Raw genomic sequence first — 14386 nt, 5'->3', positions numbered from 1 at the left:
CAGGCAAAAATTCTTGCATGTTAATAAACGGCTCAGAGCATATATACATTCGCGTATCTGCTTGTGATTGGCATACTTGGCACATTGGCAGGCTAGAAAGAGAACGACGATATTCTCCTGCTGTTTCACTCAGCTAATCACAAGCAGCTATGCGCACGTATATATGCTTTTAGCCATTTGTTTACATGCAAGAATTTTTGACTTATTTTGAATAGACGGGTCGAAATCTCTGCGTCAGCTCGCAGTGAATAGACAGAGGGAGACCTATGATCAGCTACTCAAAAAACCATAGAAACAAGGTGCAGGTTAGGTACTAAATTACATACATTTTTCAATACGAGGTGCGACTTGGGTATTTAATTACATATATTTTTTTTAATTCCACTGGGTAAAATACTCCATAAATAAATGTATTTTTAAGCATTGCTACGTATGATAATTTTTTTATAAATCGTAGTTTTAACTGAAAAAATCGAGTTCCCTTGGCAATCTCGTAATGGATGGAAAATTTCGATAAACTCAATTACTCGCATTAATACTTACCCATCGATAAAATAAGATTAATTTCTTATATTCTTATGTACCATATGAGCAGGCATTAATTAAAAAATCGCCAAAAATATTAAATGTAGTAATTGAGAAGAGAAGTCGCCGAGACCTCGGTGGCGAAATTGATAACGTACTTTCCCGGCAAGAGAAGAGTTCCAGGTTCAAATCCTGGTCGAGGTGGCACTTTTTTTCAATTGATACGTACGACAATTTTTCTACTAATGGTAGTTTCAACTAAAAAATCGAGTTGCTTTGACAATCTCATAATGAATGGAAAATGTCAATAAACTCAACTAATTTATCGGGCTTTGGTGAAAAGATAGCTCTGAAAATTAAGAATGAGAGACTTATTTAAACTAACGGTGCGACTGAATGTACAGCTCCTTGGTAGCTCAAGTGATAGAGCAACTGTTTAGTAAACAGGAGGTTGTGTGTTCGATCTGCACCCGGGGAGGATATTTTTCGCATTCTTATTTATTTCTTAAGAAAATTTTATTGAAGAAGAATTAATGTGGTTTTATATTATGAGTATTAAGGTAAGTATATTGGATTTAAAAAAAAAGGGCATGTATAGAGGATGTAGAGTGCTTGTTTTGAAAGTGCCGCCATCTAGGCATATGCACCTCTTGATACAATGATTTAGATGTATCAACATTCGCTTGTATACCATTGGTCGTATGAATTCCTAATTTACCGACAAGCATTAGAATCACATAACTAATTTATCGGGCTTTGGTGAAAAGATAGCTCTAAAAATTAAGAATGAGAGATTTATCTAAACTTACGGTGCGAGTGAATGTGCAGCTCCTCAGTAGCTCAAGTGGTAGAGCTATTGTCTAGTAAACAGGAGGTTGTGTGTTCGATCCACACTCAGGGAGGATATTTTTCTGATAAGAATCAGAAATAAATAACAATTTATTTCTCAAGAAAATTTTCTTGAACAAGAATGAATGTGGTTTGATGTTATGAGTTTTAAAGTAAGTATATTGGATATTGCATATGCACCTCTTGATAGAATGATTTAGATATTTTAACATTTGCTTGTATACCATTGGTCGTGTGAATTTATAATTTACTGACAAGCATTAGAATCACATAACTAATAACTATTACGTTAATGTTTGCAATCTTACTGTATATTAGAATGTAGTGTCAACATTTTCAGTCTTATTTAATTGTTTTACAAGATATTATGATATAAAAACTAATACTTTTGCTAAATTTGGTAATAAAGTTAGTCAGTATCAGTTTATTTTATCATTTTCTGAAAATCAAACACTTGACCATTACGATATTATCGATAAAAACATTAGATTATCAAAAAGTTAAGTTAAAAAATCGGTGAACGAAAAATACACTTTTAAAAGAAAAAATTTAAACAAAAATGCAAATGAAGGGTTACAAATAAAAGAATTAAACAAAAACCATTCATCTAATATTGGTATAAATCATAACCCAATTAAGAATGTAAAGTATGAAATGTGTTTTTTTGAAGAAATAACAGTAATGTGCCCTGATTGCTGCGCTTTGTTTTGGAAAGAAGAAAGATATAAATTCAATTGTTGTCAAAATGGAAAAATAAGTTTACCACAATTAAATAAATACAATGAAAAATTAAAACAGTTGTTACTACACGACTTGAATTTTACACATTTTATACGATATTATAACAACAGCTTTTGTTTTGCTACCTATAACGCAAACGTTTTTAAACGAAGAAAAAAGGTTATGTATGATTGGAAAATACAACGACAAGTTTTTCACATTACACTAAATTTGCTAAAATTTAATAATATGAAAGTTACGTGTAGCCAAATTTTTATTTACGATAATGATACAGCTATAAAAAAAAAGATTGGGCAATAATTTGAATTTGATTGAAAAACATCTAGAAAATTTGACTAAAATTTTCAGCGAAAATACTAATGCCAAAAATTTCAAACATTTATATTAACTTTTTAGCATAAACAAACTTCTGAATTATAAATGATACTTTATCAGAAAGACCAATAAATTACAACACTAATACAATAAACCAGTCCCTTCTGAATGTGGAGCAATTATTGTATTAAAATCTGGTACTCTAGAACCATTTGACCTATGTGTTTATCCGAATGATTTACGTAATGATGTACAATCACACACATATCCAAACAAATTGTCGCAACACGTTGATCCTATGGTATTTCCTATACTATTTCCATCAGGGAATTCAGGCTAGAGCATGGGTATAAATAAAAAACCACATGATAATGATGGTAAAAAATTAACTTTTCTACAATATTATTTGTACAATTTATCTTACAGATTAAACGATAACAATCTTAGTTCTTAATTATTCACGGGAAGATTACATTTTTTCTAAATGCTTACGTTATATTAGAAAGTTATTACATGAATTTTTTTAGAAATAATCAAAAACAAGTACGAACGAAGTGTTACCAAGGATTTTAAGGCCATATGTATAACAATGCATCAAATATTAAAAAAAAATTTTGAAGATAAATAAAAGATAGAAAATCTTTTAAATTTAACAGCAACTTACGGTGGCGGTCCTCGATATATGCAACAACATTAGTAAGATGCAATGGCTATAATGCGAAAATGTGGCAACCAGATTTATTTATACCAGTTACTTGTAACCCAAAATGAAAAGAAATAAAGACTGTTTTACAAAATTTTCAGAAAGGAACTACTCCAAACGATATACCAAACATAACGGACGGATTTTTTATTCAAAATTACAGTTATTTTTAAATGACATAAGTAAAAAAAGTGATTTTGGTAATACCATTGCATATATTTATATAATAGAATTTAAATAAAGAGGTTTGCCACATGCTCACATTATAGTAACGCATCATCTAAATAACAAATTGTATACTCCTGAAAACGTAGATCAATACATTTTTGCTGAAATATCAACGCATGACGATATTTTGAAAAAACTTGTGATTAAATATATGCTACATGGTCCTCACACTGCGGAAAGTCTTTGTTTTAAAAAAATTCAGATGCTTGTAAAAAAGGCTTTCCAAAACTTTTTAATAATAGTACTACATTTGCGGTTAATGGTTACGCACATTACAAAAGACGGAATAATAGTTCAGATAAATTTTTTTTTTTTAATTAAAAATTGCAAAACGAAATTTCCAGTTGACTATTCTATGGTAGTTTCATACAACAAATATTTGTTAAAAATGTATCAATGCCACATGAACGTTAAATACTGTGCTTTAATTAACAGCATAAAGTATATTTATGATTATGTACATAAAGGCAGCGATAAAGCACACGTAAAAATGAAAAAAAAATTGATTCAAATAATAACGATGAATGCAATGAAATTTTTAATGGAATTACGCAACTCGTTGACGGTAGATATTTAAGTCTAATAGAAGCAGCATGGTGAATACAAGAGTTTCCACTTACGGGCAGGAGTCATACTGTAATACGATTAGCAGTTCCCACTGAAACTCAACAAAAAATAATTTAAAAAAAAACAGATATTGACCGAGCAGTTTTTAACTGGAAAACATCACTTACTGCTTGGTTTGATTTGAATAAGATAGACGAACTTGCAAAAACTATTAAATACGTTAACATTCCACAATATTACATTTTTGATAATTAAACTGAATCACGAAACAACCGTAAAAAAAGTAAAACAAATGTTACAGTTAGAAGACTAAATATTGTATCTCCAAAAGACCAAGAACGTTATTTTTTATAAACTCATTCTAAATCGTGCTAAGGGTGCATGATCGTTCGAAGATTTGCAAAATTTTGAAGGAATTCTGTATAATAACCATAAAGATACAGCAATTAAGATGGGATTACTAGAACACAACTTCCAAACTTTTCCAATTTTTGACGAAGCCTGCAAAATTATGTTACCTTTGCAATTAAGAAAATTTTTTGCATGGTTTCTTTTGTCAGAAAATATCCAAGTAACGATGTGTGCGATAAATTATAAAAATTTTTTACCGAAGACTTTTCTGAGAACAAGATCAACTTAGCTCTCTTAGAATTGAACAATATTTTTTCTTTCGAAGATAAATCTTGCAAAGATTTTAGTTTACCAGAACCTGAAATAATCGAAACGGATATTGATTTCCAGTACAATCAATATGATGAAAAATTTATTGAATTTAGAAGAAAGATTTTTAATATTCTATATGATCAACTGAATAACGATCAAAAATATATTTTTAAAACAATTCGTCTAAATTCCAAACAAATAATCTTTATGTATGGTCCATGAGGTTCTGGCAAAATGTTTTTGTATTAAATCATAATTTATTTCTGTATTTCTCAGAAAAAAAAGATAAATTCTATGGCTTGGACTGGAATTGCTTCTATTTTGTTACCTAGAGGCATGACAAGTCACAGAACTACCTTCAGATTCAAATAATATTGAAACAGCATTTTTAGTACGTTGATCCAACAAAAAAAATTAAGAGAAGCAGATATTATAATATGGGATAAAGCGTCAGTGATTTCAAATCATTTCATTTGAAAAATAGTAGATAGAATGTTAAAAGATTTGTGTGATAATAATTTACCTTTTGGAGGAAAAACTATATTATTAGGCGAAGATTTTGGACAAAATTTACTGGTTTAAGAAATAGCCTTAGATCAGCTATTATAGAAAAAAGAACGAAATACTTTTATTTATGGAAACATTTTAATATTTTTAAACTTAAAAAAAATCAAAGATCACTGGATGACAAATTTTCTTTGTTTTTATTAGATAAAGGAGAAGGTAAATTTAATTCGTTTACCATACTATACAAATAAAATATTTTTTGATAAACAGAGTTATTTTAACATCACATAACAAATACACTTAATTATTAAACAATAAAATACTAAACAGTGTGGAAGGAACTTCTACGTCATACTACCATATTAATTATCCAACAGCAAAAGGAACAGATACATTTGACGAAAACATAATTTTAAATTTTTAAGTAGAAGTTTTAAATGCAATTTGTAAAGGCTTACCACCTCATGAGCTAAAATTAAAAATAAATTCAGTAGTAATGCTGATAAGAATTTTAATTATAACAGACGGATTATGTAATGGAACGTGTCTGTGCATAACATAATTATTTAAGTATAATATTAAAGCTGAAACCATTACAGGTGAAAACAAAGGACAAATTAATAGTATTTATATCTAGAATCACTCTAAATAGTGGAGATCATCCTTGTTTACCGTTTATTTTACATAGAAAACAATTTCCATTGATTTTGGCTATTTCCATGACAATAATTAAATCACAGAGCCAAAGTTCCGATTCTGTAGGATTATATTTCAAAAAACCTTTATTTTCACATGGTCACTTACATGTAGCTTCATTCCGATGCAAAAATCCAAATAATAATTTTGTTCGAAATGATTCTGAAGATTAATTTAAGAAGAAAAAAAAATTGTCTGGCAAAAAATTTTTAAAATCCAACAATACATACGTGATAAATTCCGACGTCGTCATCATATAAATGTCAACATTACGGAAAAATAATTAAGCATAGAAAAAAATTTACGAAACACTTGAACGAGCACTAATTAAGAAAAAAATCCATTTATGTGAAACTCGTAACAACAGTAACAAAAGAGTGTACTACTTAAAAAGGCACCGCTTAACGCACGAAACGGTCATTAACATATGTATTTGTTGACAATGTGGAAAAGGATTTTTAAGAAAAGATACTTAACAAAGACATTTGAACTTACACAAAATAAAATAAGTAATTAAATTAATAAATGCATTAAACTGTTTTGAAATCTCAACATACATCTATTATTTGAAATCTTATTAATTTATATACTGTTTCATTTTCAGATAACATTGTCTCAATCTTGAAGTCATTTGAAAATAAAAGAAAACCCATAACGTGTTACGAAGTTTTGTTATTAATAAGTGTAATGAATTAAGAGTTGAGAAAAGTTAGAGAAGGGATTCGGCAAGAAAAAAAGGGCGGGGCAACGTGAAGAAGGGTTAGGTAGCGTGGGAAAGTTTCTAACAGTCAGATTAAGGTAAAAAATGTAAGAAAAATAACGTAAATTGTAGGGCAGTGTGGGAAAGGGGGGGGGAGCAGGTGGGGAAGCAAATCTTAGAGGATAGTGAAAACAACTGTATAATGTAGCAACTATATAAATATATTAGTGGAGCTGATGCCCCCTGCGCGCTCTGCGCGCCGACCCCCCACTAACAGATTGAGTAGACAAAATAACGACATTACTCGTGTATTACAATGCAGGCAGATAATTAGTTTGCAACAGCAGATTACGTGACTCACAAAGGAGTTAATAAAACATAGAATAACATAAATATTAATTTTCCAATAGAATTTTGAAATAATATCAGAGAAGATATTCGACCATTCGAATTGAAATTAAAAATAAATGCTATAGTAGTGTTAATAAGAATTTTAAGTATATCAGGCGGTCTCTGTAGAGGCACAAGATTGAAAATAACAAAATTATTTAAGTATAATGTAGAAGCAGAAATAATGACGGGAAAAAAAAAGCAAAGTTCATATTCCTAAAATAACATTGAATACTGTCACCTCATCATCATTACCTTTTGTCTTCTATAGAAAACAGTTTCCCTTTGAATTAGTATGTTCTATGTTTATGAACAAATCACAAAAGCAGAGTTTTGATTCCTTAGGATTGTGTACTAAAAAACCTTTATATTTAATAAAGAGATTTGAAATGTAAAATTTTAATTAAGTTAAAAAAATAGTGGTACTTTAGAGACATATAGTGAGTAAGGGGGAGCGAATAGATGGAGGGAGACCTATGATCAGTGACTTAAAAAATCTTAAAAACGAGGTATGACTTGGGTACTAAATTACGTATATTTTTTAACATTGATGATGGTAAAACATTCTATAAATAAGTATTTTTTTGGGGGGAGGTGAAAAGAAAGGTGGAGAAGAGATGAGGGGAAGTGGGGGGAGCTTATTTAAATACAATTTGATAAAAAATGATGTAAAACAAGCATATAACTACCTACATCGAGGGGGAGCTAAGGGGAAGCTGAGAGGGAGGGGGCGGGGGGGCTGAGAGTCACTTTCGTTAATACAACTATATTATAGAGGGAGATATATGAGGCAAAACGCGTCAACCGAATCACTGGTGCCCTCATAATTCTATTTTACCATTAAACACGTTTGTGGTCTTCAATTAAAGGTGAACAAATATACTACATTTTGCCGTGTGCGCTTGAAAAATCCAAAATGGCTGATCAGTATGGCAGCAAAAATTTGTGTAAGCCACCATGACTAACCGATTTTATTATTATTTTAGTGCTTAAATAATTATAATGCTTAAGTCATTGTATTTTATATTTTTCAGAAAGTGCACACGGCAAAATGAAGTATACTTGTTAACCTTCAATTTAAGACCACAAAAGTTTTTAACGGTCAAATAGAATTTGGAGGTTACCAGTGATCCGGTTGAAGCGTTTTGTCCTATGTATATTTATGCATATATATACTAGTGAGGCTCTGCCCCCTGCGCGTTTCGGGCACCAACCCCTTCGGTGACAAAACATTGTCATTCATTAGGAATCAGTTCTTTTTTAATTTGTGTTCTTTTTCATTCAAATAGATATTTTAATATCAATGGGTAGACATTGTCCTTTGATTTCTATTGAAAATAGTTTAATCTGTATTTTGTAAGAAGTAAGAAAATTACATATCAAATATAACTATAATAATTAATAATTATTCACATGCTATTAAAATTATTTATGTACTTTTTTTTGGACTTTATTGTAATGCTTTTTAAATGCTTTTTTTTGAAAATTTTTTTGTACAACGTTTACAAATTTTGTTGTGCTCCGTGTTATGTATATTTTAGTTATTCCGTACATGTGTTTCTCTAATAAATTTTTGGTCACAGATGGAACAAGATATAATTTTATCGTACATATGCTTTTTAACGTGGCTACGTTATGTTTTTTTTTTTTTTTTTTTATATAACTATATTGCATACACTTTATTAAAAAAATTTGTTGTGTTTTTTTTTAAGAATTTCGAATATTTTCGTAGTTCTAGAAACACAGGGCCAATATTTTTACCTTAGGAAGCTCATTGACCTGAAATTATTTAATAAATTGATGAAATTTTGAATTTTTCATTCAATACTTTACATTATAAGAAAAAATTTTTTATAATCAATCTCATTTCAGAAAGCACCCCTGTGTTGTTACTGAAATTATCTTCATTATGTATATTTAGTATATGTTCGTTTATTATTTATTTTCGTTCTTCAGTTAACTTAGTTGTAAGAATCTTTATTTATTATTTATTATTGCTTTTTTAAACTTCTTTGAATTGGTACAGGATATAATACGCACAGGAGACCAACGCTTATGTGATACCATAGCCAGTAATAGTTTACCACAGAAGTTATGTATAGGAACTTGGTTTCAAGAAAATAACGATGCCAGTGTTTTAATTAACATAATATAAAACTTGTTACGGGGTGTGCGGGGAGAAATGGCACAGGGAGTAGGACAATTTCTCATGTACTGGCTGATGTAAATTCAGCTGGACTGATCAAACCTGAGAACCCACGACAGCACTCCTCGTATACTGTGCAGTCAAACGACCTGCAAACCTTACCTAATGTCACTGTAGTCCAGCCCGGGCGCCGAGTGCTCCACTTATATTTTCTGGGCTTATAACTCAAGGCCACGTATGTCCCTGATACGTGGACTAGCTAGACAATAAACGACAGGTATAGGACTGGGACCATGGGCCTATTGAATTTGACGACACACACACATAGATGCATTATTAATGAAAGATTCTCAGTATTATGAATAAAAGAAAGGTATATTGGATCCAAAGTATTAATTGAGCAATATCAAATCGCGCGCGTGTGCGCATGTGTGTGTGTGTGTGTCTGTAATTAACAATTGAGTACGTTATAATAAACCTCAGTTGTGAGACCGCTATCCCCCATATATTTATAACTACAATCGGAGTACAACTTCTGCGTCTTACGCAGCGGGCAAGCCTCGCGAGTTAATCCATAAAATTTGCACAGTTAATGAGGAGCGGACTTACTTCATTTTCCGACGGCTACAGAGTGTGAAGTTAAGGTTGAAAAGCGCATCCTGGAGATGTAAGAACTGGTGGCGTCCCCACTACCCAAGTATTATTCTGGGTTAGGTTGACAACGCTGACCCGGGTGATTAAATACCCAATCGGCAACGCTTATCCTCGTTGTTTGAGCTCCTGATGACACATCCATTCAGGCGCCTAACCTCTTCGAGCCTTTCACTGCTTCCCAACTCTCCTCACAATCCCAAGCCGGTCTTCCTAACTCTCTGCTCTATTTCTGCCCCATCGCGTGCCTTCTCCTTTCAACCAAAACTCCCGCGAACTCTAAACGGCGCCGCTGTTACTAACTTCATGTTGGGTAAAATTAAAGCAACAGGAGCTGATTTCAATAGATTAATCTTTTTTTAATTAATAGATAGCGTTAGGGTCATATAAGACAAATTCTTGTATTGCTACTGTAGTTCTTCATTTTGCTCTTAAATTCTTGCGCCGTAAGCAACTATATATGTATATATGGTAGCCTTTGATAGATATTGGTAGTTTTAAATACTCAACCTAGGCTTATAACCACGTTTTAATTTTAGACTACAAAAACAATAATAAAACAAGCATTTCAACCAATAATCATACTGTATAGTCAAATCATTGAAAAAGATTTAACGTAAACAATAGAATGGTATGGAAACACTCGAAAAATCGTTTCGGGGGAGCAAAAATTGTGTGGTGGGGCAGTGGAAGGGCGGTGAAGGGACAGTAAGGGGTTATGTGAAATGCCTCGCACAGTTAACTATATAATATAGAAGGATATATACATATGGATGCGCTCGCGCGCGTCCTTGTGTGTGTGTGTGCATGTGTGTGTGTAGCACATCACAACATACAGACTATTGATAAAGATTTAGTTTTTCCTAGATTTTTTGCGAAGTTTCAATCGATTAAAACAATTTTTATTAGAAATTAAAGATAATCAGAAATTCTAGTGCCATATTCAATTTTTTAACGACTATCTCGTTTTTTCGAAGAAAAGAAGTTTTTTTCTAGATAACATAGTGAATTTTCAATGGATAGTAATAATTTCTAATAGAAGTTAAAGACAGTATCAATTAACAATACTGTTAATTTAAAAAAAATTTTCAAGCTGAGTTCTAATTTTGAACCGCTGATTATTCCGTTTTTTTTAAGAAATGTCGTTTTTTTCGACATGTTGTATCGTGTTTTGAATAAATTGTATTAATTTTCGATGGGGGTTAAAGATAGTATCTAATATAATTACTGTTAGTTTCTCGAAAGCTCCAAAAAGTATTATAAAATTTATTTTAATGTTACTTAATACTATGTTTAACCTTTTATCAAGAATTATTGCAATTTACTCAAAATTCGCTATATACAAAAAACAATGTCGTTTCTTTAGAAAAATGAGATTATCAGCAATGGAAAATTGGAATTTAGTTACAATTTTTTTTTTTTTTTTAATTTTACAGTAACGAGACTTAATACTATCTGTAACCATTAATAACAATTATTATTATTTCATAAAAATTTTCTGTGGTATTTCAAAAAATATCATCATTTCTTCGAAAAAACAGGATAGTCAGCAGTTGAAAAGTTAAACTTGTTAAAAATCATCAAAAAATTTACAGCAATGATACTAAAGCAAAAGTACTAGTTACTGGCCGTTTAGTAGCTGTTATCAAAAGAACATCATGTATATTATAAACAGCTTTTGAAATTTTAACTTTTTGTTTGGTATAATTTGAAAGCTATGAATTTATTTTAAACTATACGATAAATAGAAGTCATATGTCCGACCGTAGACAATAATTATTTATAATCATCTGAGTATGCTTTAAGTTATGATAATTGCTCAGTTCAGTATATAAATGAGTGTATTTACTTAATAAATAAAAGCGCACACAATCGAGCAATTCAAATTTATTGGGATAAGGTTCTGAAATGATCAAAACTTAATAACTAACTAAAGCCAAGGAAGAACTTCGAATTACTTGACAGTAGAATACGCTCTCGAAATGTAACATACTTCGCAAATAGATGAAAGCGCACACAAGCGAGCGCTTCAACTTACTTAGGCCAAGACTCTTGAAATGTTAAATGATTAATAAATAAATAAATGAATGTTTGGCCAAGCGAGAGCTTTGAGTAATTGGGTATTAGCTGCTTAAAGCTTTATTTATTTATTAAATAAACAAAAGTGCAGGCAATGAATGTATTGGTCAGCTAGCGATAATTAAATTCCTTCAAGTTTAGATAAAAGAAAATTTTTTTAAAGAATGTGCGAACAGAATTTATTGTGTTACTCGAATTAGGTTATTATGCATGCATGCTTGTATGTAATTACTAATATATAAATAAATATCTGAATGTATTTAAAAATACAGTAAAAAATAGAAAAAAAAAAAAAATTTAAGTTAGGAACTCACGATTTCTGGTTCCAAATACTCTGTAACCAACTGAGCCAGTGCACTACACGAGTTAAGGGATTACAAACTTCCGTATGTTTATCGTATCTACCGTAGCTTAACCTCTGCTTGTGTATGCTTTTGTTATTTAAATTTTATTCTAAATTTAGCATAAATCGTACTTACTTAGACGTTTAACTTTTCTTCCATTCAGGAAGCTAAGCTTTTAAGTGTGCAGAGTCGTTATGATTCTGTAAGTTTGGCCTACTCTATATTATGCTGAGACTTCCTTTTCTTTGTTATTAATTTCTTATATCCACCGAAATCATTTGATTGCATATACCTACAGACTGTACATAAAATTTTACGTTACATGCGGACAAATTGTATGGAGACGTTTGAAAACAAAGACCAATACCCTCCACAAACAGGGAAGTTACTCGATTCACTACAAGATGTTCCTAAGATTAGGAATTAGATCTTAAGTTATAAATTCGTAAAAATTAGCATGTTGAGTTTTTTTTTTAATATTTAAATTAATAACAAATCGCAGTATGTGATCCAATTGGGTCATTGAAGATAAGCTGCTTCGGATTCTGCTAACTGATGAATAAAAAAATGTGCGGCCGAGTAAGCACACTAGGTCGTTGGGGATTAGCCGCTTGGGATGTTGTTAATTAATGAATAAAAAAAAATGCGGCCAAGTAAGCGCAGTGGGTCGTTGGGGATTAGCCGCTTGGGATCTTGCTAATTAATAATTTTAAAAAAGGCGGCCAAGTAAGCGCAATGGGTCGTTGGGGATTAGCCGCTTGGGATTATGTTAATTAATGAATAAAAAAAGTGCGGCCAAGTAAGTGCACTAGGCCGTTGGGGATTAGCCGCTTAGGATGTTGTTAATTAATGAATAAAAAAAAGTGCGGCCAAGTAAGCGCACTGGGTCGTTGAGGATTAGCCGCTTGGGATTTTGGTAATTAATAATTTTAAAAAAGTGCGGCCAAGTAAGCGCACTGGGTCGTTGGTGATTAGCCGCTTAGGATTCAAGCGATTATTGGTAGAAAGTTGTTTCAATAACATAACTTTATTGGGTTCATTGAGATTCTTTACTTGGGTTGAGTTACAGGGCGTATTTTAGACTTAATAGCATAAAATTACCTTTAGCGCACTGGGATAACCCGGTATTAGGCATTTGGGTTTCATGTGTTCGGGCTTTGAGCGCTGTGTCTTTTAGTTTTGGACGTTCAAACGTTGCGTAGTCGCTCGGCCAATCAGAGGCCAGCTGCCAGAGGCCAAGTGTGCGCGAGTTCTCAGCACGATCTCGGCACTGGTCCAGGTATGGAAGGAAGAGTACTAGGCCAAGAAAGGGGACTCTCGACAAAACAGTTAACAAGACTTTATCTAATACAAAAGTTTAAAGGCTCAACGACCGTTACTGGTGACGGCAAAGGCTAGAAAAAGGAAATGAACTGAAGTACGTGAATGAAGCGTTGCTGCTGCTTGCTGTCTCTTTCTCTTTTCTGCAGCTGAGACGATAAACTGTAAGGTGGGCTTGATCTATGCTGCTTTATTGCTAGAAGAGGACACGAGGTATCAGCTGCTGCTTGCGCCTTAAGTGTGCAGCTTGTGAGCGTGCTGAGTTGCAATATATGTATATATATATATATATAGCATTAAGATAGAGAAGCAAGGGATTTGGTTTCTTATAGAGCATAACAAAAAGGAGAAAATGATTTATGAAACGATTTTTTAAATTTTAAATCTCAGTGAAGCACGAATTTTTGCACTTTTTTCTTGATTCAGCAACACTCTGCGATGCCTGGCCTATGTTGGGGGTAACTATGACGCGTTATATTCGTATTTTTTAAACATCATGTATTACATTTTATTTTACATTTTTATATTACATGTTTTTTATTTAATATATAGAGCTGATGCAATTAATAGTGTTCCTATCGAACAACAGCAGGAGAATCCCTCTCGTCATCAGGATAATTAAGATGAAAAAGGCGTCGCAAGTTTTGCCGTGCAGACCGAGATTGAATTGGACCTGTCAATAGGTACAAAATATGTTACTTTAAAAAGCGATAAAACAAAATTGTAGGATCTTTTAAAACAACTTGCCACGCAATCAAATTTAAAATCATTAATCGCACGTATACAGTGACTACTTAGGAGTGGATTAAGAACGATTTTCGAGAACTTATCACGGTTATTAAAAAAAATTATACTACCATTAATGACCTTGAAGGTATAGACTTGCACTTGTACGCGTTGACTGAAAAATCGTTGGATATCTTTTACAAATTGATAAATTAAATAAATTTTAAGATATCTAG

The 14386-nt window shown here is 31.8% G+C and overlaps 1 protein-coding gene across 2 annotated transcripts in view; it reads left to right on the top strand.

Moving 5' to 3' along the window:
* LOC149374027 (N(G),N(G)-dimethylarginine dimethylaminohydrolase 1) overlaps nt 1–14386 on the top strand; it is a 257232-nt gene that overhangs the window by 105687 nt on the left and 137159 nt on the right. Inside the window, exon 4 of one of the 2 annotated variants that reach the window (XM_089595015.1) lies at nt 7608–7629. The exons of the other annotated variant lie outside the window; for it this stretch is intronic. Coding sequence (XP_089451141.1) covers nt 7608–7629 — 22 coding nt within the window. The remainder of the gene's footprint in view (nt 1–7607; nt 7630–14386) is intronic. 2 annotated transcript variants of the gene reach the window in all.

Source organism: Copidosoma floridanum, unplaced genomic scaffold (assembly GCF_036245765.1).
Source record: "Copidosoma floridanum isolate Cflo_tuat_1 unplaced genomic scaffold, Cflo_Japanese_pri ptg000023l, whole genome shotgun sequence".
NCBI lineage: Eukaryota > Metazoa > Arthropoda > Insecta > Hymenoptera > Encyrtidae > Copidosoma > Copidosoma floridanum.
Note: the sequence above shows the minus strand (reverse complement) of the source record. Positions and strands in the feature narration are given on the sequence as shown.